Below are 26,257 nucleotides of genomic sequence, written 5' to 3'. Positions count from 1 at the left end.
AGTATATCTGAGGTCAATGGGAGGGTAGACAAGGAAGGGAGTTGGATAAATGGAGAACATGTAGGATCTTCTCTGCTGATATAGATTCATGTACCAAGTTGATATACTTGAAGCCTTAAAACATATTATATGATGTCATAACATAACTGAGTAGCTGGTATGAGTTGCTCTGAGACCTGAAAACAAACAAGCAAATTAGCTAAACTAACTGTTACCTTAGGACTGCTCTCTTTGAACAAGGAGACCACTTACGGAATATTGGAGAGGTGAAGAGTGGCAGAAGGGGGAAAGATGTTTTGAAAGTTCTTGGAACCCGGCTTCTTAAAGCGATGAAGAGGGGAGTTGCCATAATCCTTGGTCAGCCCTTGGTCTTCCTGTCCTTCACGGGGCAGCTGCACTGTCTGGTGCTTTGACAGAGTGATGCGGATGGGCTTCCCATGCAGCTTTTGACCATTGAGATGGCTCATGGCTGCCGAAAATTAAAAAAAGGAGAAAAACCTATAAAAGCCTGGCTTCCAGCCCATACTCAGATCCATTGTTTACTGGGCTTGTACAAACCTCTCCACCACCAGGTGCAAAGGTTCCACTTTCAATACTGCATAGCACTTAATTTTACAATGCCAACATCTCTTAGTTGTGCTATTCTCATGCCAAATGCCAAAGCGTTCCTGAGTCATACATACATACAAAACTTGAGGAATGGATTTAATGAGAAAATACAAGTTGTCTTTGCCTTACAACCATTTACTGAACATCATGATGATTTTGATTTTTACAGCAACCTAGTCATATGATCATTCAGCTTTTGGCAACCAGCATGTATTTATGTCAGCTCAGTGTCCTGGGAGGATGTGATTGCAGTTTGTGACCTTCCCGATCAGCTTCTGATAAGCAAAGTCAATGGGGAAAGACAGATTCGCTTAATAACTGCACAATTCATTTAAAAACTGCAGTGATTCCCTTAACAACTGTGGCAAAAAGGTCATAACATTGTATGTCACTCACTTAATAATCATCACAATTAGTAACAGAAATTTTGATCCCAATTATGGTCATAGGTTGAGGATTATTTGTATTATATCCACTATAAATGCCCCTTAAGGAAAGAAATTATTTAAAAAACCATCAATAAGGAGCCAGGCGCAAATGTTAATTAACCCTATTTAAGGCATTTCTGTCAAGTGGCTATAACCCTGACAATATCGGAAGCTCCCGACGAAAGCTCGGTTTTATTAATTTTTTTCCTATTTCTCCTGGTGATTGTGAGTTATTTTGTTATATATAAGCTCTCTCTCTCTCTCTCTACACACACACACACACACACACACACACACACACACACACAGAGTAAGCTTAAGAATGATTAAGCCATCCTGAGACCCTATAGTTTAAGAAGAGAAGAATAAAAATGCTTTAGGTAATGAAAAGATTCTAAGTGGCATTCTCCCATGGATAAGCAATAAGGCTCATTTTTAAATTCAGAGCCAAGTCTATTTTTCTGCCATCAAGATAAGAGCATAAAATGGTATGGATGGGGCACAGCTTATGTTGTACACTGCTCTAGGCTAAAAGGATGACATTCTTCATATGTCATTATTTGTAGTGTTAACCTGATTCTTGGGGTGGAATAATCAATAGAATGATATTTCTAGCTCATGAAAGAATGTAGAGAATCAGTTCCTACATTTCCACTCAACTGAAAGATGTGGGTTTGAAAGTGTATGTCAGGGGCCCCCAACCTATGGGCCATGGCTCCCAACAGGGCTGCACCAGCCATGAGTGAGCGTATGTGCAGTCCCACTTGCGCAAGCAGTGAGTGCTCACACAAATGAAACTGTGTGTGCGTGCCTGCCCCTCACACAAAACCATTTCCTCCTCCCCCCCCCCCGGCCACCAACCTGAAAAGGTTGGGGAACGCTGATATATGTTAACAAAACTAATTTCTGGACAGGTAACAGCTTTCATAATGCTCTGCAATTCTTAAGAAGGAAAAATGTATGTTACAGCTATGTATTGCCACAAGGTTTAATCATATAAAAGGCACAAAATAGCCCTGAAAAGTTTCAAAAGGGAAGCTGTTCAGGATTATTTTGTGCCTTTTATATGATTTATATCAAGACTGTTGCCAGTCAGATAATGTCAGTGTATTAGATTTAATAGAAATTAATTTTCTGTGCTGTTACTGCATTTTGTCTCTTGAGGTGTAATCACTAATGTTTAAAAAGTTACAGGGATGTAGGTCCAAAGTAAGACACACCCTTTGGACCCAGCTCAGTCAAAGCCTTGCTGTCACTGGGAACTGTAAGTACTTTGCAAGACAAAGAAAAGGCATGACTTTTTACAGATGCACCTGACGAACAGGGCGGGGGATGGAAATGCAAGATCCAAAGCACTTTCCCACTTTGGTCCTAAATACCTACACCTCCTTAAATGTGCATGATGCACATGACTATTTCAACCTCAAAAAACATATGCTTGGCAAAACATAGACTTCAGAATTTTTGGGTCAACTAAGGAAAAAAAACAAACCACTAACCAAATGCATAATGCATTAAAGAAAAATGTGTAGAATTGTATCCTCTTTGGGAAAAGTATGAACAAAACAACATTTTATTTTTGAAATAGCTTGCAGAAAGCATGCTGATTAAGGAAACACAACATTTAGTTGGAGAAACAAAGACTTCTATTTATTATAAAACATGATAATATGATATGCTTTCGATAAAGTGAGAATTTCAGCAAAAAACAATAGATCTACTTTATTCCCCCACACACAAACATTAAAAATAAAGAAATGTGTATTTACCCAGCTGAGATTGATTGCCATCTGCCATTTGAACCAAGGCATTCTCCTTTTTATTGAACAAAATCTTCACTCTTTGTACATCACCATATACCCCTTAGGGAAGTTAGCAAAGAAAAAAGCAGGTATTCAAAAAGAAATGTTACTTATCCTAAATTCATCCAAGACCCATTCAAACCCCACACTGTTTTCACTCCACTTAAAAGTTGCTTTATTCTGCTAAGGATAAATCTGATCAGCAACAGAACATTGGAGCAATTCTTTGGAGTATGTATAAGCATACTGGGGAGCACCCAATGAAATGCCAACTGCTGCCAGCAGAGTTGAGGTGAACCATTTCACATGCTATCTGTTTCTGATCTGCCCAACAGACATGCAAAGCAATCAAAACCATGCACAACAGATAAAATGAAACTAAAACAGCACAAATTTCGTAACTTAAGAATTCAACCAACGACTGACCCTCCCTCAACCACACTTGCTTTCCCCAAAGTAAAATCTCAAAATGAAAAAAGATAATAAAAAAGTGTGAATGATAACATACCGAAAAGAATAAAGAGGCATTGGGGTGTAACTCTCTTTAGAGAACAGCAGAGCAAGGCAGCGGAGGGACAGGGAAGAGGTAAGGAATCGGAGGGGAGAGTGAAGGTTGCGCAAATCGTCGACAACGAAGGAAAGGTAGAGTCCCCGCAGGAAATGGCGAAATTGGTTGATGGATGATGAAGTTTTCAAGATGGTTAATATTGAAGGGCAAGTTGGTTTCCGAAGAGCAGGAAGGTTTTTTTTTTTGAGGGGGGCATTTTTATATATATGTATATATATTTGTTTCAAGCAACAACAGGAAGCAGAAGTACCGTGCAGTCAGTTGGCAAAGAAATTCCGGATCAGGGAGAAGGGGAGGAAAAAAAATATTGAGGGATGGGGTGGAGAGAAAAGAAAAAAAGTAGCAAAAACAGGTCAGTAAATACATAAAAGAAATATGTCGTGTTCCATCAGTAAAGATTTATAGATTTCTAAAACATACAACACTTTCAACAGAAAAAAAAATATTAATAGGGTTTTTTTAACCTAGTGGAACACAACAATAAAAGAAGAGCATTTTACTTAAGTAAGATATAACTAAGAAGGAGAGGCAGTATTGCAACAGAGTGACTAAAGGGCATGATGGCAAGCTTCACATCCTGGGCATGACAGTGCCAAGAAATAGAGGCCCATTTAAAGCTCCAAAGAAAAGCCTGCCAAGGACTCCCATCAGCCTTCTAAAACAGAAGCATTTACTTAGTTCTACCTTTAAACAACCCTGAACAGGTTTTCAAGCAACAGGTGAAAAGGTTCTTTTTGATGTCAAAAGTTTTAAGCTGTACTTCACGTTTCTCTCCATAATCTGGTAGGAACTGACATTGTTCTATAGCTTTTTCTTAAGATAGTTACCATCTGCTGAAAAGTTAAAACAATCTGGCTTTCAATTCATACTAATCTGGCATCAAATTTATACCAAACTGAAGGAAAATCCAGCTTTAATCTGGATGAGGGCTGGATTCTTCTTTCCCCACCAGCTATTTTAGGGGTCAAGCTCTAGCTATGGCAACATTGCTGCCGAACTAAATCTAGCCCAATTTCTCCTTGTAGATTCTTCTACCTGAGAAAGTATCAAGAACAGACACCCTACACAATAAAGTAAATGGATACCACAAAGGTCCCTTGAGTGGTCTTCCTAAAGCCCAAAGTGTGAAGCAGCATTGTGTACACTGCAAATGAGATATACAGTCTTGATACCCACAAATGTCCATATACCAACTGACTGGCACACTTCGGTACCACTCTACATTGAAACTGCAGGCAACATTTATAAATCAAAAGTAATCAACACAAAAACCGACAATAGTCTGAGAATTCATACTAGTCTACATCTCAGCCACAATTGTTTGCCAGTCTCCTGTTTCTTATAGTTTCCAATGCTGGTGAAGGGGGAAGGAGGAGATGGTGAGTAAGAGTCCCTCTGGAGAATACTGCCTCTCAACTGTATGCACAGATTAAGTTTCTATAACACTGATTACACAAGCAATGAAAAATAAAAAGTTGAAGTTGTTAGTTCAGCTTCACTAGAGATATCGTAGCTTCTAGCCCAAAAGAGAAGCTGGATGAATGAGTAAAATAAACACATAAAAGAGGCATGAAATCAGTTGCTCAGCAATACTCACTTAGGCATATCTACTGAGTAAAATAGCCTCAGAATTTTGGTTGCAAAGATATACTAACTAAAAAGTGCTATGGAATATTTTCCATGCAGATTTGAGGTCAGAAGTGATAAATTTAAGATGCAAAAAGAGATCCAACCAATTTCATATTAACTTGTATTTTTGGTACGCTCATCCAGTATTCAGCTCTTTAGAATTCAGCTCCAGACATTTATTTTCCTTCTATTTTCAGAAGCAGCTGCTTCAACTACCCCTTTTCAATTTAAAATAATTTGCCATTCATTTTCTGATCTCCACAAAAGGTATTTTTCATTAAAAATGTTCAGATATCCGATTGCTAGGATAATATAGGATAGAATATGCTTCCTCTGCCCAACTTAAGCTAAATAATAATAAGCATAATAAGTTCATTAGGAATTTCCTATTATGTTACTGAACATTAAAAAGAATTGAACAATAGTGTGCCTGAAGCTACAGTTGTGTACTCTTTGCTTAACTTCACTAACTGCTCACTCACTTTAGGAAACTCTGTAGCCATTAATCTAATGCTTATTTTTTACTTGGAAAGAGAGTAAGGGAATAAGTCAATGCTCAGGGAGAATTGAAACATTTTATACTGCATCCTCCCTTTACTACTGCAATTATCCAAACCCCATCTAGGGGATCTGCTCCATAACTGATCACCCCTGCCAAATTTTCCCTAGTGAAAAGGAGAGTTCTGCTGTCAGAACTGTACTAATTCATGGGATTCCAGAAGCTCCTGAAATGAGCTGAGTATTGCTAGCAAAACCTCATGTCCTAAAAAGAATAGTTGTAGTGGATAGGTAAAAACAACAAAATGAATTATAAATGGTTAATTTCCTATTAATTTTCAAACTGATCATTCTTTCATCCATCCCTCTGCAGTAGAGCTTCTTACATAAATAATGTAAGCAGAAATTTAACTTTTAAGCATAGTTTTAAGCACCAGGGTTCAAGCAATAAGCTCACTGCAGAGTTAAAACTGAATGTAATTTCTACTTCAGTAACCCACTTCAACGTCCAAGTGGATCTATTGAATTACATCCTTTGTGCAGAAGATTGTTTAACATGCCTTCAAGGTCCATTTAAGGCAGCCAAATGTTTCAATCAAAAAGGGGAGAAAGTTAAATAGAACTGAAAAATGTAAAATTATTTAAGAAGTTAAAGAACAGAATAAGGCACACAACTTTAAAGAATTTTTTGATAAAGGAAAATGTATCAATGCATGTCAAAGAAAATAAATACTTGGCAAAAGATAAAATGAAGCTAAGCTGGCAGGGGAGGCAAAGATCAAGACACCCATAAAGAGGACAGAATAAAACACTGTCACTCCAACTGCAGGGTTCGAAAGTTACAACATGCCAGGGGGGAGGACTACAGGATTTTTGCTGTGGTGAGGAAGACCCAAGTAGAGACAAAACCAATAGGATATAAAAAGTAGGAAATTTTGCAATGAAGTGGTCTTAAAATTTCGCTTTGGGGAATGAGAGCAGGCCAGCAAACACTTTGGTTCACATCCAGGAAGGAGCAACATTAAGCCTTCCACCCACAGCCCATCAAATATCCAAACGCAGAGGAGTGTGCCTACAGCTATTCTGGACGACAACTTCTAAGACATACAATTGCCACGATGGCTGAGGGCAAGGTATAGTGGTCCACACCCCTTATTATTTGCTTTTGAATCAGCTGCTGGACTTTTGATTTTGGACACTCCGTTTCAGGGAGAGAGAAAAAAAATTCCGCATTGAAAATTCAGCACAAGATTTTTGGGGGAAGAAGTAGTTCAGAGAGAAGCAAGATCAGAAATTGGAAGGAAGCAAAATAAATAAATAAATAATGAGATTAAGTTGGATAGAAAAGATTACAAGGCTTCCACTAACCTCTGGGTTCAAATTGCTAACCAACAGAACGGAGTTCCCTGCCCCGGTAAGGCCAGGAATAGCAATCCGTCCTGCGGCAGCTGCTGCTGCTGCGGCTGATGGGATAGCCAAAGGAGCAAGTGCTCCGTGTACATTTGGAACTGAGAGGCCTGAAAAAATTAAAAAGTATTAACCGGTAGAGAAGTCCACAGCACATTCCCTGCTATGACTTGCAGTGGAAATAAGGACCTTTGACCAACATATTTCTTAAAGAAAGTAACTTTAGTGTGTACATTTTCTCTCATTCAAGGGCCCAGAAACCAGATACGCTTGAACGTTAATGGGCTGAAGCATCTCCAGTTCTGGCATTGCTCGGGACTCTGCTCTCAGCTTCCGACAGAGGGAATAGCCTTGTGGGGCTGCATTTGGCTCTCCTTGGGTGACGTGCGAATCAGACATCTGCTTTTAAACAAGTTCTGCAAAATTTCATAGGCTTATTTAAGCAAAACCACTGGGGGGGGGAAAGGGGGAAGCAGGAAGGGAGATGACACACAAAGCAGTGCATTTGTACGGTTTTTTCACCAAGGCATGCTAGAAGTGCCTCATTCTTTTGTATCATGCAGATACTAAAACCATAACTTTATACATTCCAGTCACTGGCAAATGACATCATTCTAATACAAGCATCTAAACATGAGCTTATTCTATTGTATCAAAGGCACATAAAAGACATTTACCTCCTTTGTCCCTCAGAACAGGGATGATTGTGTGGGAATATGAATAGTTCTGCCTTATTTTATATAGGACCAAAGGGAGGGAAAGTATGTATATCTTGCAAGAATTATCAAACATTTCCCTTTTAAGCACTCTGTCCAGTAAGATTTAATAATAAAAAATCCATCAAAAGTTATTAATAGGAATTTTACACTTGAGACATTAGAATTTCTACATAAAGTACCAAATCTCAAATCTACGGCTTTTCAGCCTCCCTATCAACCGTAACGTCAACATGCCCATGTGATTTTGTCAAAATAAAATACATTTTCTTCAGGTAGACTGAGTTGTTGCCACAGCCTATCTAGACAAATTCTTTTTAATTTATTGCCTTTATAGCGTCCATACTATAAATCAACCAGAATGTTTTTATCTTACTAGGACGAAATGTTCCAAGCAAATGTTGAAACTAATGATATTTAATGCACATTTTCATTACGATCCAAGCCACTGCATGTGAGTAAGAGGACTCTGGGCACATTGAAAACCCACTACCGAAACTAAGGACATAACTGTTAGTACAATTTCCTTGATGACAAAGATCCTCACAGAATATATGAATCTTATGAGCCTGTGGCTGTAGCTTTCTCAAATGGTACAAACTACTATTCCCAATCACCTGCTAACATTTAGGAGTCCAAAATAAGAGGGAGGAAGAAGGGCAAAGGTACAACAAAAGCGTGAGCAATGTTTAAAGAAACAGTACCTGCTTGAGGAATTGCAAAAGCAGGAGGGAAGCCAGCTCCTGCATAAGGAGAGGCTGAAATGATCCCTGGAGCGCCTATAAAATAGAAAAGATTGGTTAGTTCATTAGATATGAGAAACTCCAGTTATCTGTAGTAGGGCACATGTTTTTAATCAAGATCTCTCTCTCTCTCTCTCTCTCACACACACACACACACACACACACACACACACACAACTCACACACACCCTATGCACATCATGCATAAGATTTACCAATTTTCTTAGAGCCAAGTGAACTAATTTAACTGTTTTACTGTTCAAAGTTTTCTTTTGGATTGGGTATTCTGATAACAATTGGTGTGAACTATAAAGCTTAATTACATTTTTCTTCACAGGTATTTTGTACAAGAAGAAATGCGAGATGTTCTATGGGTAATGCCCTGGAAAGCTCTGTTATAAACAGGTATATGAAATAGGTTTGCTTCCGGAGACAATAATGTAAAGGAAAGAAAATGAGAAATCTCTTATTTTTTTAAAGAGAAGGAAAGAATGCTAGAACATCTTCCGACATTTTAAATCTGTGAAGTAAATTACCGTGAAACAGAGTTCACTTTGCCAAGTATTTCCAGTAAAGGCTTCAGCACAGTAATTTTACCTTAAATGTGCCACATGATTTTTTTACTCTTCATAATCAGTTGTCTCACAGGAAATGAAGGAAATTCCCCAAGGTCTTTCCTTTCCTAATCAATAGAGCCTCAGGTGCCTCTAGAACATCACTCAACACATGGCTCTAAGAGAACTTGATATATCTCTTACATCAAGGGATCTTATGTAAGTTGTTTGTTGTTCTTAGAGAGCTAACTATCTAAATGTTGGATTTGGTTATTAATATTTTCACTTACTAACAAATTAAAAATAAAAAAAAATATAGGCAGTCCTTTACTCAACAGCCACAACTGGGATGGAATTTTGGTTGCTAAGTAATGGTCATTAAGCGAGTTATTGTGTGACTGGGCCTAATTTTATGACCCTTTTTTACAGTGGTCATCATGGTCACTAAGCAAATTTGGCTTCCCCAATTAACTTTGCCTGGTGGAAGCTGGTTGAGAAAGTCACAAATTGCAAATAATTTACTGTAAGATACTGCAACTATTATAAATGCAAGCCAGTTGGGAAACGCCATTTGTGGTGGTGGGAGAAATTGCAGTGATGGCCATTGTGGGCTGCAATGGTTGTAATTTACTTTTCTTGAGGCCTTTGCAACTTTGAACTGTTGGTAAATGAACTGTCATAAGTTGTGGACTATTTATATCTAGTTGTTTGGGATAACATAATGCCATAGGCTAGCAGAACATGGAAAGGAAGCTTGTAGCTACGTTAGCACTTTGTGTTTGTCGTGCTGTCTTTACAAATACTGTATAAAGTAGACTGACCTGATGGTTAGGAGGAAGGAAAAATGAAGTCAAGAGTGGGCTGCCTAATTTGCCAGTTAATTATTGCTAAGAAGAAATAAAGATTATCCCCCAGACTTCCCAGTTAAAATTCTCTTGCTCAATCCCTTACCAAAAGCAGCTGCCATAGTCTGATCAAGGGAAGGTTGGTTGTCTCCAGAAGGCAGGTCTGGCCTGGTGTAGTCTCTGCTCTTATCATTGTTGTATTTTACATTGAGGCTTGTGAGCTTGGAAAAGTCAATACGGAGGGTGCAGCAAGCATTGTAGATGTTCTGCCCATCGAGAGACTACAGGAAACCAAAGCAGAGTGCATCTAAGCCAAGCAGGTTATTTGAGGGGGGGGGGGAATTGTACACTCCATATCCACCCAACGTATAAAACAGAGAAAATAATCTCTAGAGAGGGAGTCTTAAGAGTGTCCATAAAACTGTTTGCAAAAATCTGAAAGTTACATTCAGATGAACATGATATTAAGTCTTTAAATCTCTGAGCAACGTACATTACTGTACCTAAAATCTATTCTAGAACAATCCTATATTCCTCTGGAAAGAGTAGACAGGAGCTGGCAATGTCTGAGGATGGAAATCAGTAGCACTCCTTGTTCTGCTTCTTCACCAATGCCTTTCCCTACTATGCTATATAGCAGTGGTGGCAAACCTTTTTGAGACGGAGTGCCCAAACTGCAACCCGAAACCCACTTATGCATCGCCGTGCCAGGGGCGTGGCCAGAGTGGGCGTGGCCATGGTGGTCATGGTAGTGGGTGGGCATGGCCTGGGTGGGCGTGGCCACCTCAATGTTACTCATGGGGACAGACACCTGTGGGGGCGGACAGGGTTGGGGGAGATCCAGGAGGTCTCTGGCAGGTGGGATGGTGAGGGTCCTGCAGGGTGAGGTGAAACAAGACAAGGTGAGGCAGGAGGCAGGGCAGTAGAGGGGATAAAGCAGGCCCACGCCCAGCAAGCCAAAGGCTACCCCAAGTGGGGAAAGCCGGATCTCCATCGGTGCCATGGCCCCCCAGTCCCAGCTAGGCTTGTGTGCCTCTCTCCATATCTGCTGGGCCTGGGTGGATCTGGCTTTCCCTGTTTGGGATGGTCTTTTGCCTGCTGGCCCTGGGTGTGCTCTACCACCTCTAAGCCTAAGTGGGGCTTCCTAGCTGACTGCTTCATCTCCTTTGTGCTGGGTGGGCATGCAGCTGTGGGCGGTGGCCTAATGACCTGCTCGAGTAGCTGGCAGCCGTGGTAGGTACTGAGGTGTGCGGGGAGGGCGGGGAGTGGAGAAAAAAACCCTGATCCCACATAAGGTGGATTATTTTCTCTGCCATACTTTAAAAAAAACTCTCTTTAAAGTTTACTTACTGCAGAATGTGGATCCTTCCCATTCTGCTGCATCAAGCAAAACAATCTGGCAGCGAAACTCTCCTCCCCCCCCCCCCGGCCATCCCACTTAAGGAGGCTTCTCTCCCCTCTCCTTGGCTTTTTGCTCCCAGATGGTCTGGCAGCGAACAGCCAAAGGGAGTCAAGAAAAAAAACCTGATCCCATGTAAGGAGCAAGATTTTCTCGAATACTGCCATATTTTAAAACTGTCTTTAAAGTTTACTTACTGCACGGAGCGTTCTGCTCCCCCCCCTAGAGTGTTCTGCTCCCGCCTCCCCAACCCTCGCACGGAGCATCCTGCTCCCCCCGCCACAACCCCCGCATGGAGTGTTCCCCTGCAGCCCCAACCCCCGCACGGAGCGTTCTCCCGCCACCCCAACCCTCGCATGGAGCGTCCTGCTCCCCCCGCCACAATCCCCGCATGGACCGTTCTCCCGCTGACCTAACCTTCGCAGAGCGCCCTTTCACACTCCGCTTGCAAGGCCCTGTCCACTGTCTCTTTCGATTTCCCTTCTTGACGCTGGATATTTTTCATCCATTCCTATGAGTCAGAGCTTTGGGTGGAGATCGGCCACCTGTGCCCACCAGTCCCGGCACTCCACACTGACCATGACAGCCGGCCAGCACTGTCTCTCCTACGACTTCCCCTGCGGTAGGGACACAGCCAAGTTTGTCGCCGCCGGCACCTACAGGTTGTCCACCAAGCGCAGCTTGTCCCATGGAGGGACGAGCTCCTCCTCCTCTGCGAGGCCCCGCCCTGCCTGCCCATAAGCGAGGCATGTCTGCACTGCTGCGCAGGGGGAGGTGGCACCTCCCCAACAGCGGCTCCAGGCTGGCTGGTGTTGGCGAACTTTTAGAGACCATGTGTGCTGGGACGATGGCGCGTGCCCAAAGAGAAGGCTCCGCGTGCCGCCTCTGGCACACGTGCCATAGGTTTGCCACCACTGCTATATAGTTTTAGCAGGATTTCCTTCTTCCTAAAGGTACTTGTAAAGCAAAAGGGGAATAAAATTAATGTTAAGGGATATGTACTCTTATGTTTAAAACTTAGACCTAATTCATAAAACTTGCATGATCTCTACTTTTCTAAAATTCACAACATTCCTCTAAGTCACCTAAAATATCCCAGATAGTACTATTCACAATGGTTTTATTTTGGTTCTGCTGTATAGACTGCTTCCTGTAATATGCTTGTATAATATTTTCAAGACATTACAGACTGGAAACAGAAACAAGAAGAGAACTCACCAATTTGGCATGCTGGGCACTCACGGGGTCTGCATATTGCAGAAGTGCTTGAAACTGGTTATTCTTGGTAAATGTGATTATTTTCAGCACTGTCCCAAATTTGGAGAAAATCTGTGTTCACACAAACACAAAGAAGTCATAAAGCAATTGCTTCCAAGCCTTTTCTGCAAATGAGAAATAGGTTGGGGAATGATACCAACTTAACACAACAGAATTATACCACAAACTTCCACTTCCAGAGGAAAAAACCAAAAGATTCAAACATATAAAGGAGCTATTGACAAATTTACATAAGACATCTTTGCCCAGTCTCAATGGGCAGATCACATTTCTTGCAATTCCATCTTGAATTTAGCAACTCTAGGTGGCACTAGAGGTACAGTAAAAAGGAACCTTGTAGATCTATTCTCCAACATTTCCTTTATTTTGCAGGCAATGAACCAATCTCTTCTTCCAGAGCAAAGTCTGCTTGTAAACAATTACAGAAAGAAACATGACCCCTCCCCCATGCTTTGCTTTCTGCTAATATTTTAGACAGACTGGAGACGTTTTTTAAGATGTAAGCATTATGGCCACACAGTGTTTTGCATTCATTCTTCAAAAGATACATCAATACATCTGAAGTTTTTTTTTTTTTTGATGTGATCTAAGCAAAAACCAGTTTCAAGGTATTGCAGAGAGGTGCCACATTTGAGCTCATTTATGTTCAAAAACATATTCCAGGGATTAAATCCAAAGTGTTTCACAGCCCTTGTGAAATAATGTCTAATATATGTAGCAACATGTACCTTATTAACTGATAAGAACACAGGTATTCTAGTTTACATGGGCACATCCAAAGGATTTTATCCAAAAGGCATATCGGAATTTTCCCCTAATGCACACTTAGTGAATAAAAGCCAATTACACATGGTAACTAGAACAATGTCCCTCAAATTGAAGGTGTCTGTAGTGCAATTCCTACTAGTCCCAGTAAGCATGATAAATGGTAAAAATAGAAGCTATAGTCAAATTACTTGGTTGGAGAGAGCAAGGTTAGAGGATCTAGATCTAACACAAAAAGCAGTTTTTGGACCCCAAGAATCCAATCTATTTTGTAAGGATGGATCAAAAATAATGCTGCGTAAGAATATACTGTATATGCTCCTAATCTAAGCAAATGTCAGAAACAAAAAAAAAACAGTGTGAGGTTTAATGAAAGACACCATAAAGAGTCATGCCACTTGTGGCACAAGTTATCACAACTAGTTCTCTGTCACATGCTGGCCACCGAAAAGATGGAAGTCGCATCTCACCTGATGGAGGACATCTAGAGTAACAGGATAGAAGAGGTTTTCCACAATGATCCTCAGGACTGGGCTCTGACCAGCCATGGCCATACCAGCATCCACAGCTGCAGCAGAAGCAGACAGTGCCAGATTCCCAGACTGGACAGAATTTACTGCTTGCAAGGCTGCTTGAGCACGCTATGGAATCAAGTTTTAACGCGTCAATAAAGTAGGAAATAGGGAGAAAAAGCATGTATCCATTATCCAATAACAGCAAAGATCATTTTCTTTCAAACTCTCTCAAATATGACATTCAGTTGCTATTTTACAAAGAAAAAAATCCTAGAGCAGTGGTTCTCAACCTTTTTAATGCCGCGACCCCCAACCGATCGTAAGTCGAGGACTACTCAACCGGTCCTAAGTCAAGGACTACTCAACTGGTGCAGCACCGTTTGCAGAATGGGACTTTTGGCGGGCTCAGCAGGGCAGAGTCAGCCTGGACAATTCCTATTGGCTTTTGAAAGCCAATAGAATTAGACTCTATTCAAGAGAGTCTATTCTACTGGCTTTCAAAAGCCAATAGAATAAAAGGGAGTAGCACAGCTAAGGAAAAGGGGAAAAAAATGGCGGACTGCATTGTTTGGCGACCCCCGTGAAATGGTCGTTCGACCCCAAATGCGGTCCCGACCGACAGGTTGAGAACCACTGTCCTAGAGGCATGTTATCTTGGGATTCTGCCCTTTATGAAAGGATGATACATGATAAATTATTAATAAGAAGCCGAGTTATTTGCTCCTTCATATAAGATAAAGGGTTTTTCAATGAGTGCAGATATGCAAACATAAAAGAAACCAGAATACAGAAACAGGTAGTCCTCACTTAACAATGTTCATTAGGACCAGGATTTTCATCACTAAGCAATGTGACTGTAAAACATGTTATGTGACAGCATTACTTAGCAACAGCAATCCCATTCCCATCAGTGAAGATCGCCGGTCATTAAGTGAGGGCCTCATATGACCAGGACTTGCAACTTCCTTATAGCGTGGCTCCAGGGAAGACAAACCTATGGGAGAGGGAGCAACCTTACCTGCTAGCTTCCCCATTGAATTTGCTTGTGGGAAGTCAGCAGAAAAGGTCAAAGATGGTAATCACACAGACATAAGATGCTGCAATCATCATAAGGGCAATGGCTGTTTAAAGTACTACTCGTTCAGGGTTGTCAACGAGTTTAAGTACTATTTGTTTGGTGCTAAATGAGCAGTTGTCAACCAAGGACTACCTATGCTTCACCTTAACAATAATAATAATGATTAGCAATACAATGTTTCCACAGTTAATAAATTAAAAAAGCTGTAGTATAGGTCTAGCCCACTAAATCCCATTAAACCTAGGAAAACCTGCAGTCATATACATATTTAATACAATAGCTCTGAAACAACACTCCAATCCAAATTATTGCCTCTAGCAAGGATTACTTTATTACAGGTGTCCCCGACCTGTGGACTACAGCCCAATACTGGGCCGTGGCCTATTCACAACCGGGCTGCCTGAGTGGCAGGTCGGCATGTGTGGCAGGCACCAGCACTCGCAGCCCCACTTGCGCGTGTGCACACCTGCCCCTCATACAAAACCATCCCCTCGTCCCCCTCCCAGGCCACCAACCCGGAAAGGTTGGGGAATGCTGCTTTATTAGATATCCCCAGATAAGCTTCTCCCAGCCTCTCATTTTTGGATTTGCAATATAAGAGTAATATTGACCGTAACTTCCTAACATCAGGAAAATACTATGCAAATTGTTTTTCAGATCTCTTATATCACAGTTGTTGATGTAAAATCTTGACAGTGGATTAAGTACACAGAACAGCTGATTTTAAATGGTCCATGTCAGAACTGAAACATGCAGGTTTCTGGTGCTTTCATCCAGGCATAGATCAAAATGTCCTGGATAGGAGGAGTGGAGGGAATCTAAGGACATTAGCAACAGTAATACAGAGGAGCTAGGGAGGAAGGGGCTGAGAAGACGGGGGCAGTCAAGTTGGTGAGACATGCTGTCCAGAGACAGCAACCCATAGATCAGCGTTTCTCAACCTTGACAATTTTAAGGCATGTGGACTTCAACTCCCAGAATTCCACATCCAGCATTGCTGGCTGTGGAATTCTGGGAGTTGAAGTCCACATGCCTTAAAATTGTCAAGATTGAGAAACACTGCCATAGATGGACTGGTGTAATATGCCATACTGGGACATCTGTGACAGCATCAATTAGTGGGGCAGGCTAATGGGATATGTCATACTGGAAATAACGAGACTGGCAGCTATACAAAATGAATGAACAAATAAATATATACAGAGAAGAACAAGAGAGATAGAAAATAAGGGGCGTCTTGCCTTCTTCATCCCAATACACATATATATAAAATTAAAAATGTTATGAAGATAAAAATAGAAACTAACGGAGTAAGAAAATGAAAAACAGGGAAAAAAAAACAAAGTGTAAAAACAAAGAAGGAATAAAGGATTCCCAGAAGTAGCTTCTGATGTTTAGCAGTTATAAATACAATTATAAATTTACTTCTTGCTCTATGGTTACATCTTTTTTTCCTAATTATTAAAAATATAAATCAGAGGTCATTTTTTTTTGTTTCACACATAATCTCCAAAGGATTTCCAATCAGCTGTAAATATAGAGAACATCTTCACCCTCAATAAAAAAGTCAACTGGCCATCTCAGGCAGTTCTGTTATCTTCACCAACTTTCCTCCATTATGGTGTACTACCAAATCTTTCCATCTTTGTGCATCTAATATTCTTGAAGTTATGCATAAAAACAAAATCCCATGACTTTTTCCAAGTGTTCCAGTTTGTCACATCAAATAGAATCCTTTTCTGCTTTGACCTTTCAGTTAAAAAATACATCTTTTCTCTTATGTAAAATTATGATAGGCATTTCTTTAAGGAAAGTTATATGTGTATTATCCATCTTCAATCTTGCAGTGAAATGCTGCAAAACTTAAACCTTGTCTTCTTCCTGACAAAATGAACCAAAACATTCCTAGGGAACATTCTGTGTTCTTGCAAATCTTGAGTTTATTCTGTAAACATTTATCAGTTTCTGTTTGTGTCCTCCATTCAAAAATTTGCCAGGACTTTAATTAGCTTTTCTCTAATGCCTTCAGCAGAAACCTCTGGGATAGCTCAAAGTCTCAAAGAAAACTTCTCTCTTAACTACAAGCCAGATTATCTAGATCTCACAATTCCTCCTTTGTCTGGAGACTCAGCATTCGCCTCTGGCTGCCGTTCTCTTGTCCCCACTCCTTTAGAGGGGGTGTTGTCTTACCTGAACGCCGTTTCTCAGCACGGAGATGGATAATCCACTAATGGGTTAACTTAATCCTCCTGCCCAATCAGATCAAGTCAGCCAAACTTGCCACGCTTGTCCTGGGCCTGATTGCCCCAGTTTTCGAGGACGCAGCTACTGACTGACAGCATGACGTGTTGGCTCACAGAACAGACCCTAGGCCTAAGGACCTAATTTGGTGGGTGTGGATTATCCATCTCCATGCTGAGAAACGGTGTTCAGGTAGGACAACGCGCCTTCTCCAGCACTGGAGATGGATAATCCACTAATGGAACATACCAAAGCCCACTGTCCTTACAGGAGGGAAGCGGGCAAGTTTGGAACTGTTTTGCTGGGCACCACTTGTTGGAGGACCCTCCTGCCAAAGGATGCCTCGGCGGAAGCGTACCTATCCAGCTTGTAGTGCCATATGAACGGTGACGGGAAAGACCATGTGGCTGCCTTACATACTTCCTCGATGGAAGCTTGTGTGGCCCAGGCCGCCGAGGTGGCCGCACTGTGTGTAGAGTGGGCCGTGACACGGGGTGGAATCGGCAAGGAATTGGACTAGTATGCCCCTGTGATGCAAGCTTTTATCCAACGACCGATCGTGGTGGCCGAGACCTTCTGACCCCTGGAGGAAGGCGAGGAGACAAAGCCTTGGAGCTACGGAAGGGGGCCGTCCGTTTAATATAGTAACGGAGAGCCCATCGGACGTCCAGAGAATGCCATCTCATGGGACAGATTGGGGAAGAAATCAGGAAAGACGATGTCCTAGGTCCTATGAAAGAGAATTAACTTTGGGAACGAAGGTGGGGTCCAAGCGCAGAGTGACCCGATCCGGATGGAAGATACACAGATCTTCCCTGACCGAGAGAGCCGCCATCTCGGAGTGATGGCCACCAAGAAGGCGACCTTGAGGGATAAGGACCTCATGTCGCACGAATTGAGGGGCTCAAAGGAAGCCCAGGTAAGAATCTGAAGGACCTTTGTCAATTCCCATGTGGGACACCTGTGGACCACAGGTGGCTTGGTATTTGTAGCTCCCTTGAGAAAGGAGTGTATCAAGGGGTGTTTCCCCAGAGAACTAACTGTGTCGCAAGAGAGCAAGGTAGAGAGGGCCGCCACCTGCCTACGCAAAGTATTAGGTGCCAACCTCTTATTCAGTCCCTGCAGTAAATAGTCTAGAATGTTTGGGACGATGGACGATGGAGCCCTGACCGTAAGTGCCCGCTCCACTGCCTGAGCTACCAAGGTCTGGATCCTATTGTCCAGGGATGAGAGGGTGAGTTCCTCCCCTCTAAGCCCTGCGGCCATGGGTGTAAAGGTGGCCTCCAGGGTCTGCGGGACCCATGGAGTATGGGGGGATCTGAAGGCCTGGACCACAGGTACCTCCTCGGTCTGGTCATAGGAAGAGGCGGGTTCCACCGGAGCCCAGATCTCCTGTGGAGAAGCAGCAAGACCTAAAGGCAGATCAAAAAAGGTGGCCTCTGTCTGAGCAGCCTCAGCCCTGGCCTGTTTTTTGAGCTTTTTCAAACTTTTTCCAATGCCTGGTGTCTCCTGCTGGGCCTGTCTTTCAGCCAATTTGGAGGTTTTTTCCCCCTGAAGCAGCCTTGGGCCTGATCTCGGCTGCGATTCCACCAGTGGCCTCTTGGGAGGGAGATCCGTGCCTTTTCCGGACTGAGGAGGAAGGAGAGGTGGCCCTGGACTGGGAAGCTGTGTTATCCTCCATGCTGGTATGAAATCTTCAGGTGCGCGAGAGGGTGCACCTGGGAAAGGGATCAATTGGCTGATAAGGTTGTAGGGCAAAGGCTGGAATTAGATTGCCCTACCACCACCACCCGGCCACTGAACCAGTGGTATCTAAAAAAAAAAGGCCCCGGTTCTACCTGCAGTCGCTTTGCTTCTACCTGGAGTGGGCTGCGGCCTGCTAGTGGGGCTTGCTATGTTGCCAGGCCAGCAAGATAAAAGGTGGCAACAGCACAGTGTCAGAGGCTAGGACTACTGTAGTGGTTAGCAAGCCCAAGGTGACCAGGGTTTAAGATACCAGGAGGCCCAATAATTAACTCTTGAGCCTATGCCAAGGGTAGCAGGATAAATTCCGATTGCCACGAGGGAAATTACCAAGAATCCCCTCCCCCAGGTAACCTTGGCTGTTAAAAGTAGGGAAAGGCCCTTGTCAAGGGAGGCCTCAGTGAGGCCTTGTTCGGTCCTGTCTAGGCCGAAGCCTCCAAGATGGTAGCTGCAGACAGCAGGGCCCCTGTCCAGATCTAGGCCTTCACTGAGGAAAAGCACCCCAAGGTTGAAAGGAAAGCCTTTGATAGGATTTAAGAACAGGAGAGGTAGGTGGGAAAGTCCTTTTCCACCCCCCCTTGCCGTCAGCGAGGCTTTGGGAAGCCACGCGGTCACCAAAATGGTGACCGTGACTCAGGCCGCTCACCCCCTCCGGCTCCGCAGCGTATAGAACTCACCCAGCCTGATGATCCTTCCCGGAGAGGGGAACGGAGCTGAAGAAAGGTCCTTCTCAGCTGGTCGTCGGTGTTCCGACGAGCCCGCCGCCACCGGAACTGCCGAGAGACGACGCGTGGCCGTCCAAGGCCCCTGCAGCCTCTCCCCACCAACCGGCTCTTTAAGGTTGTCGGAGCTGCAGCCGCGAACTCCGACACCAGAAGAGAGTTGATTCCTCACCGCAGCGTCCGAAAGCACAGCAAGTAAATCTGAGGTCCCTGTGGCCTTCGCCAGGCGGACCAGACTCTTTAAGCTCATCGGGCCTGCAGCCGCAAGCCTCGACGCCGGGAGAGTTGGGGGGGGGGGGTAGGGAGGAAGAGAAACCAAAAGAAAAAGGAAAAATGTGGAAAGCCTCCCTTTCCTAAACAAGGGGGGGGGGGAGGATTTAGAGGCCAAACGGAATCCTCCGTTTGCAAGCTGAGCCCCAGTGGGAATCAGTGGAATTTGGTCTTCTAGAGGAACGTTGGTCCCAACGCTGCTCAGAGGACTCAGAAGGAAGGAAAGTTCTTAGTCTAAAATGGATAATCCACTAATGGGTATCTAACTGTCTGTGAGCCAAACCTGCACGTCTGTTCAAGGCAAGATCAAGTCGAAAACTGGGGCAATCAGGCCCAGGACAGGCATGGCAAGTTTGGCTGACTTGATCTGATTGGGCAGGAGGATTAAGTTAACGCATTAGTGGATTATCCATCTCCAGTGCTGGAGAAGCATCTAGTTCACTGTGATCCTCACTGGAAGTCTTATTCACTCATATCCTTATTTTGTTTTGCCCATAATGAAGAACAAAGCAATCACTCAATGCCAAACTATGGCTGATCTGAAGCAATTCAAAATTGAAACATGGTAGTTCATTTTCAGTGCAATACACTTTTCCATTTCATACACATCCCCATTAAAGATTCTGACCTGATCCAATATAGTGATTAAATATATTCACCCAGCGAACCATCCTTCTTGACTATTATTTTACTTATTACTTCAAATCTGTTATAACTGCCTAACTCCAATGGGCTCTGTCACATGTCCTATGGACAATTATTTGTTTCCCTTACAAGTCCAAATTGTGGTATAACATGTTTGAAAGTATAAAATCTGTAATATTTTAAATTTTGACTCACTGCCTGGTTTGGAGAATTATCTGTCTTCAACTCTTTGTGATTAGAAAATTGGATGTAGATCTGCTGACTCCGGAGCACAGGAGCAATTGTAGTATAGTAGCTCACCATAGTATTAGCTGCTTCTTCTGTGTTCATTTCTATAAAAGCCTGGTAAAGGATTATAAGGAACAAAAAAAAAAAAAAATTATATTGCCCAAAGATTTCTAACCACAATCTGAAAATCAATTTTTAAAAAGCTGTCTCTATTGTCACATAGACAGATAAGCCTTTAAATAACAAAACAGAACCAAGGTTTTGGCATAGCTAAACTAAATTTTGTAAACAAACAAACAAACCCCAGACATCTGAAAATGGCTTACCTGGTTTTTTCCTTTTAACATTAAGAGGTTTGTGACCTTTCCAAAAGGCAACCCCAAGGAAATAACCTCAGCTTCTGTAACGTCACTAGGTAATTTACGGATATGGATTACTCGTGATGGAACTCCTGCACTTCTGCTGTCACCTTTGAATTTTTTGCTGTCATTTCCATTGGCTAGAAAAATATTACACAAGAATAGGTAGTTTCTGATGTAATCAAGACAAATAGTGCATTTATCATAGATTAGAATTTGAATACAAGATGAAAAAAGTTGCATAGTCACTTCACTGTTTCTGTTCAAAAGGCTACTATATGGCAACTTCCCTTTTATAAAGTTCTAGCAAGCCTGATCATATTATAAATTAATCAGCTCTAAACACTTGCAGTTTGCTAGATTATAGCATAAATGCCCACTAGTGTATTTGCACACATCTCCCGTCATTTTTTATTTTTAAAAAATCTATTTCACACTTAAAAACTGGAACATCAAGTTAACAAAATTGATGTTAAAAAAAACTGGTTAACATCAAGTTAACCAATATAGTAAATACATCTCTGCAAAACCACTATTTCCGAAAGTTCTCCAGGGTTTCATTATTCATAGGATTTACAGGCATCTTTTTATAAAATAAAATAGCATGTAGTTTTCTTTTACTTTGCCATAAGAAAGTTAAATTACAGTGCTATAGGATATCCTGGAGTCTAATGGAGTCGTGATATTAATCTTGCACGCTATTTTCATTACTCTCCCCACTGCAGCCATTTTGTAAATGTATACATCAACTCCTAATAGCTATGTGGTGAAAATTTCTAGGACACAACCTCAAGTTTCCAAATGTGCACATCAGCAAAACTGTTACTTATGGTACAGACTAATTTATTCTAATAAGATTGCTTAATATAGTTAATTATATTGACATGGCCATATACCGTATATTCCGGCGTATAAGATGACCCCCATCTTCGATGCCGAGTCGCATGCCTAGAAAGTCGTCTTATACGCCAGAAACTACGTTATTTCCGACATATAAGACGACTCGGCGTATAAGACGACCCCCGACTTCGGCGCTGATTTCAACGCTCTCAAAAGTCGTCTTATACGCCGGAATATACGGTAAGTACAGTATATACAAAAGTAATCCAGTGAACTTCAGGCTTTGCTATAATAACCTATATACTGATAATCATAAAGTTACCACCTTACTCATAATTTAAACCCAGATGGGAATTTCACCTCCTGCATAGATTTACCTCCATGTCTGTTTGCTCTAGGGCAACTTGTAACCAACAGTAGCAATTTAAGACTGGCAAGCAATGGTGCTTTAAGACACAGCTTATGAACATGTTAACTAGCTAACAGCAATTTCATAATGCTTCCATAATCATACAGCTGATCAATACAATAGTTTTGTACTCCAAACAGAGTTGGGGATGAGGCACTTAAGTATACATGTTTCAATCCAAAGATATCATGATTTAGACAGCAAGGGCAACTTTACAATTTCGTTTTAATTCAAAGGTCACCTAGTTCTAAAGACTAATACCAGCAATAGAAAATACAAGGCAGTTAAGAGCAAACAAGCAAAAATAAGCAAGTAATTTGTAACTCAATAAACTAAATAGCTGATCCAGAATGCAATGGTGCCAGTAGTGATGGGCATGGCCCAGCATGTCCATGTTGCACCACTGCTTCACTGGTTATCAGGGGGTTTCCGGGTACAGTTCAAGGTGTGGTTATCACTTTTAAAGCCCTTCAGGACACTGCATGAAGGTATTTGGGAGACCATCTACGCCCATGGTTTCTGCCTAACTGGCAAGATCAGGCAGAGCTGGCAAGCTTGATGCCATCCATCAGGCTCTAGAAAGTGTGTTCTCTGTCATGAAACCTGCCTTCTGGAGCAATACCCCTCCTCCCTGATTTTTCAGATGTTTTTTCAAACTTGATCTTGGGATAAGAACGTTGTAGAACTGCTATTGGTTGTGTTTTGTATTATTTGGAGTGTGCTGTGTCCAGACATGCTTTTTTTGTTTTCTATCTTTTAAAATGTAAGTATCCCAGTGTTGGACAATCCCCTAAGTTTAACAAATAAATAATGCCAGACCAGTAAATATTGACTGGCTTTATAAAACATCAGGATTAAATATTCAGAAGAAAATCATTCTGCAGCAACAGATTTGCTACAGAATACACAAAAGCTAGTCTTAAGAGGGAACTCTGATGAAATAGACTATAAGCACAACAGTGAAGGTCAGGAGAACAAAGTCAAAATAAAAACACCCAGTACGCTTCGAACAAATATTATTGCAGACATTGGAAAATAGTCTTAATACAGTGATCTTACCAGTGTTGTGTCACATATTCAGAAAATAACCCTTACATGAGGACAAATCCATTTTGCAATAATTCCCCCCCCCCCCCGCAGATGGACTTTGTTTTTCTAAGCTATGCAAAATATTTCATCAGCATTAATCATTTATAAAAAACTTGAGGCATAATTTCAGGTATCAGCACTATGGAACTTAAGACTGCTGAAACCCTTTAATAAATGATAGAAAAAGCTCATTTGGAGCCAATTGCTACTTAACTGATTGGAATAAGTATTCAGGTTGCTTTGGAGGGTCAATCTCTCCTGGCAAGTAAATGCTAAAGAAATGTTAAAATTTTGGGGGCTATCAGTGTTACCTGCAGAAGCAGAGTTGCTGCTCATGATAAAGGGTCCGTTAGTGACACAAGTAGAAAAAAGTTCGTCAGATCCCCGCTGAAAGAGAAACAGAAAGGAAAAAAAGTAAGTTGACAGCACTTTGCTAATTTTTATTCAGGTGCTATGAAAACAAGAATTAAAAGTGGTAGAGAAACTGAGATGGGTGGAGAAAGTAAAGGGAAAGCTTGATTTTCCACTTAGCCCTACATAATGGAATCAGCAACAACGACATGTTAAGAACCATACAAGCAAGGAACAGAGCAACTCCAACAGTGCCCATAAACCAAGAGTAAGATTTATATTCTGAAAAATATAAGAAAAGAAACAGTTTATTTGAATGCTTGTTTGGGCTGCAGACTTCCTCTCTTAAAGCAAGGGAACTACAGAGAGCCATAGATAGCTTGGGTTTGCAACATGAAGGTCAAGTCAAGAATTGCAGTTCAATCCACTTTGAAACAATTTTGCTTTGAGTGAAATATCAATGTAATAGTGGAATACTACTCCCATATGAAAAAAAGGAAATAGATTCTTAGATGAACAGCAGACCAATTCAAGCATGTGAAATTGAGCTCTTTCTTAAAATGCATTTTTCAAAAGCAGCATCTTTTGCCCCAAAGGTGACAGAAAAGGGGGAAGATAGGCATTTATGGGGCACGGTGACTTGCAAAGGCTCAGGCTGCACTATAAAATTAACAAATCACATCTACCTGCTGTATTGATATGAAGGCTCAGGAAAAAAATCTTCTCGTGCAAATGAGTCTGGCAACATTTTTTAGCTCAAGCTTATCCCAGGCAGAAAGCTCAGCATTATCCACCTCTTATAAAAGAGGGAGGAATACCTATCTAATTTGGCAGAAATTTGGACAAAGCTTGATATACTCAATCAGATTGCAGCTGAAGCTTAGAAAATACATGCTGCATGTTTGCAAAAATAGTATTATAGTATTATTTCTCTAGACAGTCTTCATTTGAGAAAGCACTATAGTTAGAAGACGGATAAGGGGAACTAGGAAAGTTCTTGACTAACGGTCTTTTATCCTGTTACTAAATGTATTGGAGCTCTCTAATCATAGCATCTTTGGATGAGCATGTTGAATGAATAAATGGCAGGATTCTGCCTGTCCATATTAATTCCCATTTGCTTTTTCAGTAATAGTGATTTAGTAATGCCTACATACATAACCAAGCTCTGCAAAATACTGGGTTTTGCTGAAAGATTTTTTTATGTCAACCAGTTTGCCCCATGTCCATTATCAAACCAAAACACATTTATCCAAATTGGGGACTAAACTGAATGTTATGATCTGTACTGTATGATGAAGGTGAAAAACTAAATTGAAGTGTGTCACATCACTTTTCACTCAGTAGCCCCCAGTAGCTTTCTTTTGCTCAGCCATCACATGTCCCAGCATGGTATATATCCTGCCCCCATTGGCATATATGATTTCTATATTAAAGTTCCATTTAAACCCACCACCCCAGCAACATTCCAAAGTATAGTTATGATGTATAGCAAGTAATCCACTCAACTAGTAAAATCTGCACTGTATACAGGTAAGTCCTCGACTTACTACCAAAATTGAGCCAAAATTTCCATTGCTAAACAAGACAGTCAAGTGAGTTTTGCCTCCACTTTATGATCTTTCTTGCCACAATTGTTAAGTATGTAACATGGCTGTTAAAGTGAATCTGGCTTCCCCATTGATTTTGCTTGTCAGAAGGTCGCAAAAGGTGATCACATGACCCAGGAACACTGCAAACATCATAATGTCCGAATTTTGATCATGTGACCATGGGGATACTGCAATGGCCATAAGTCACTTTTTTCAGTGCCATTGTAATTTCAAATGATCACTAAACAAATGGCTGTAAGTCAAGACTACCTGTAGGTCTAAAAAGAAATCAGAGTTAAAATGGGTTATCTTTATTGGCTGGAGGCAGGGAAGCTGCTGGGAAGCTTGAAGGTGAGGCTAGTAGCGTATATGCAGCACTGAAATATCACCATTGGCTGAAAAAAGGGAACAAAAAGTAAGTGCTAGGAAATTTGGGGGGTAGGCAAGCCACCAGTCTGGGCCATGCAGAAAGCAGCTCAGATGGGGGAGGGTGCAGGGCATTCCAGCCTTAACCTACCAGTGTCTGGATTTTGATTTGAAACCTGAAAATGTTCCAGGTTTCAGTTCTGCCAAGCTAGGGCTGATCCCAGAACTTATGGAATGCAGTGATTTGCTCCATGTTTGAAAGAAAACAATGTTTCCATTCCATGAATATCTCTAGTTATTATAGAAAAGTGCTGATTTACACATTTATTAAATGCTTGTGACTGTTTACAATATTTCAGGACAGCTGGACAAATAAGCTGGAAGCACCTGACCATGTGAGCACCATTTATTGGCCTCAGATAACAAGTCCATACTGCAGTGAAAAAGATATGTTTTAAATTTTAATAAAAACCTAGACTAAATTACTTTTATATAATTTTTTCAGTACCGTTATTAAAGCAAAAATAAAAAATAAAAAGTGAGTTCCATTATAACAGAAATGCTCAAT

General features: G+C 41.6%; 1 protein-coding gene across 2 annotated transcripts in view; it reads right to left on the bottom strand.

The window, feature by feature from the left end:
* PTBP1 (polypyrimidine tract binding protein 1) overlaps positions 1 to 26,257 on the bottom strand; it is a 42,491-nt gene that overhangs the window by 5,675 nt on the left and 10,559 nt on the right. Inside the window, exons 3-13 of one of the 2 annotated variants that reach the window (XM_039334724.1) lie at positions 23,692 to 23,767; positions 21,010 to 21,182; positions 20,651 to 20,797; positions 13,712 to 13,882; positions 12,417 to 12,527; positions 9,906 to 10,080; positions 8,362 to 8,436; positions 6,903 to 7,051; positions 3,348 to 3,381; positions 2,807 to 2,899; positions 253 to 469 (exon numbers count right to left, since the gene is read on the bottom strand). In XM_039334724.1, coding sequence (XP_039190658.1) covers positions 253 to 469; positions 2,807 to 2,899; positions 3,348 to 3,381; positions 6,903 to 7,051; positions 8,362 to 8,436; positions 9,906 to 10,080; positions 12,417 to 12,527; positions 13,712 to 13,882; positions 20,651 to 20,797; positions 21,010 to 21,182; positions 23,692 to 23,767 — 1,421 coding nt within the window. The remainder of the gene's footprint in view (positions 1 to 252; positions 470 to 2,806; positions 2,900 to 3,347; positions 3,382 to 6,902; positions 7,052 to 8,361; positions 8,437 to 9,905; positions 10,081 to 12,416; positions 12,528 to 13,711; positions 13,883 to 20,650; positions 20,798 to 21,009; positions 21,183 to 23,691; positions 23,768 to 26,257) is intronic. The other variant, XM_039334725.1, reaches the window with a different exon arrangement.

The sequence above is a fragment of the Crotalus tigris genome, unplaced genomic scaffold (genome assembly GCF_016545835.1).
Source record: "Crotalus tigris isolate CLP2741 ecotype Arizona unplaced genomic scaffold, ASM1654583v1 scf7180000017633.3093840, whole genome shotgun sequence".
NCBI classification, from domain to species: Eukaryota; Metazoa; Chordata; class Lepidosauria; order Squamata; family Viperidae; genus Crotalus; species Crotalus tigris.
Note: the sequence above shows the minus strand (reverse complement) of the source record. Positions and strands in the feature narration are given on the sequence as shown.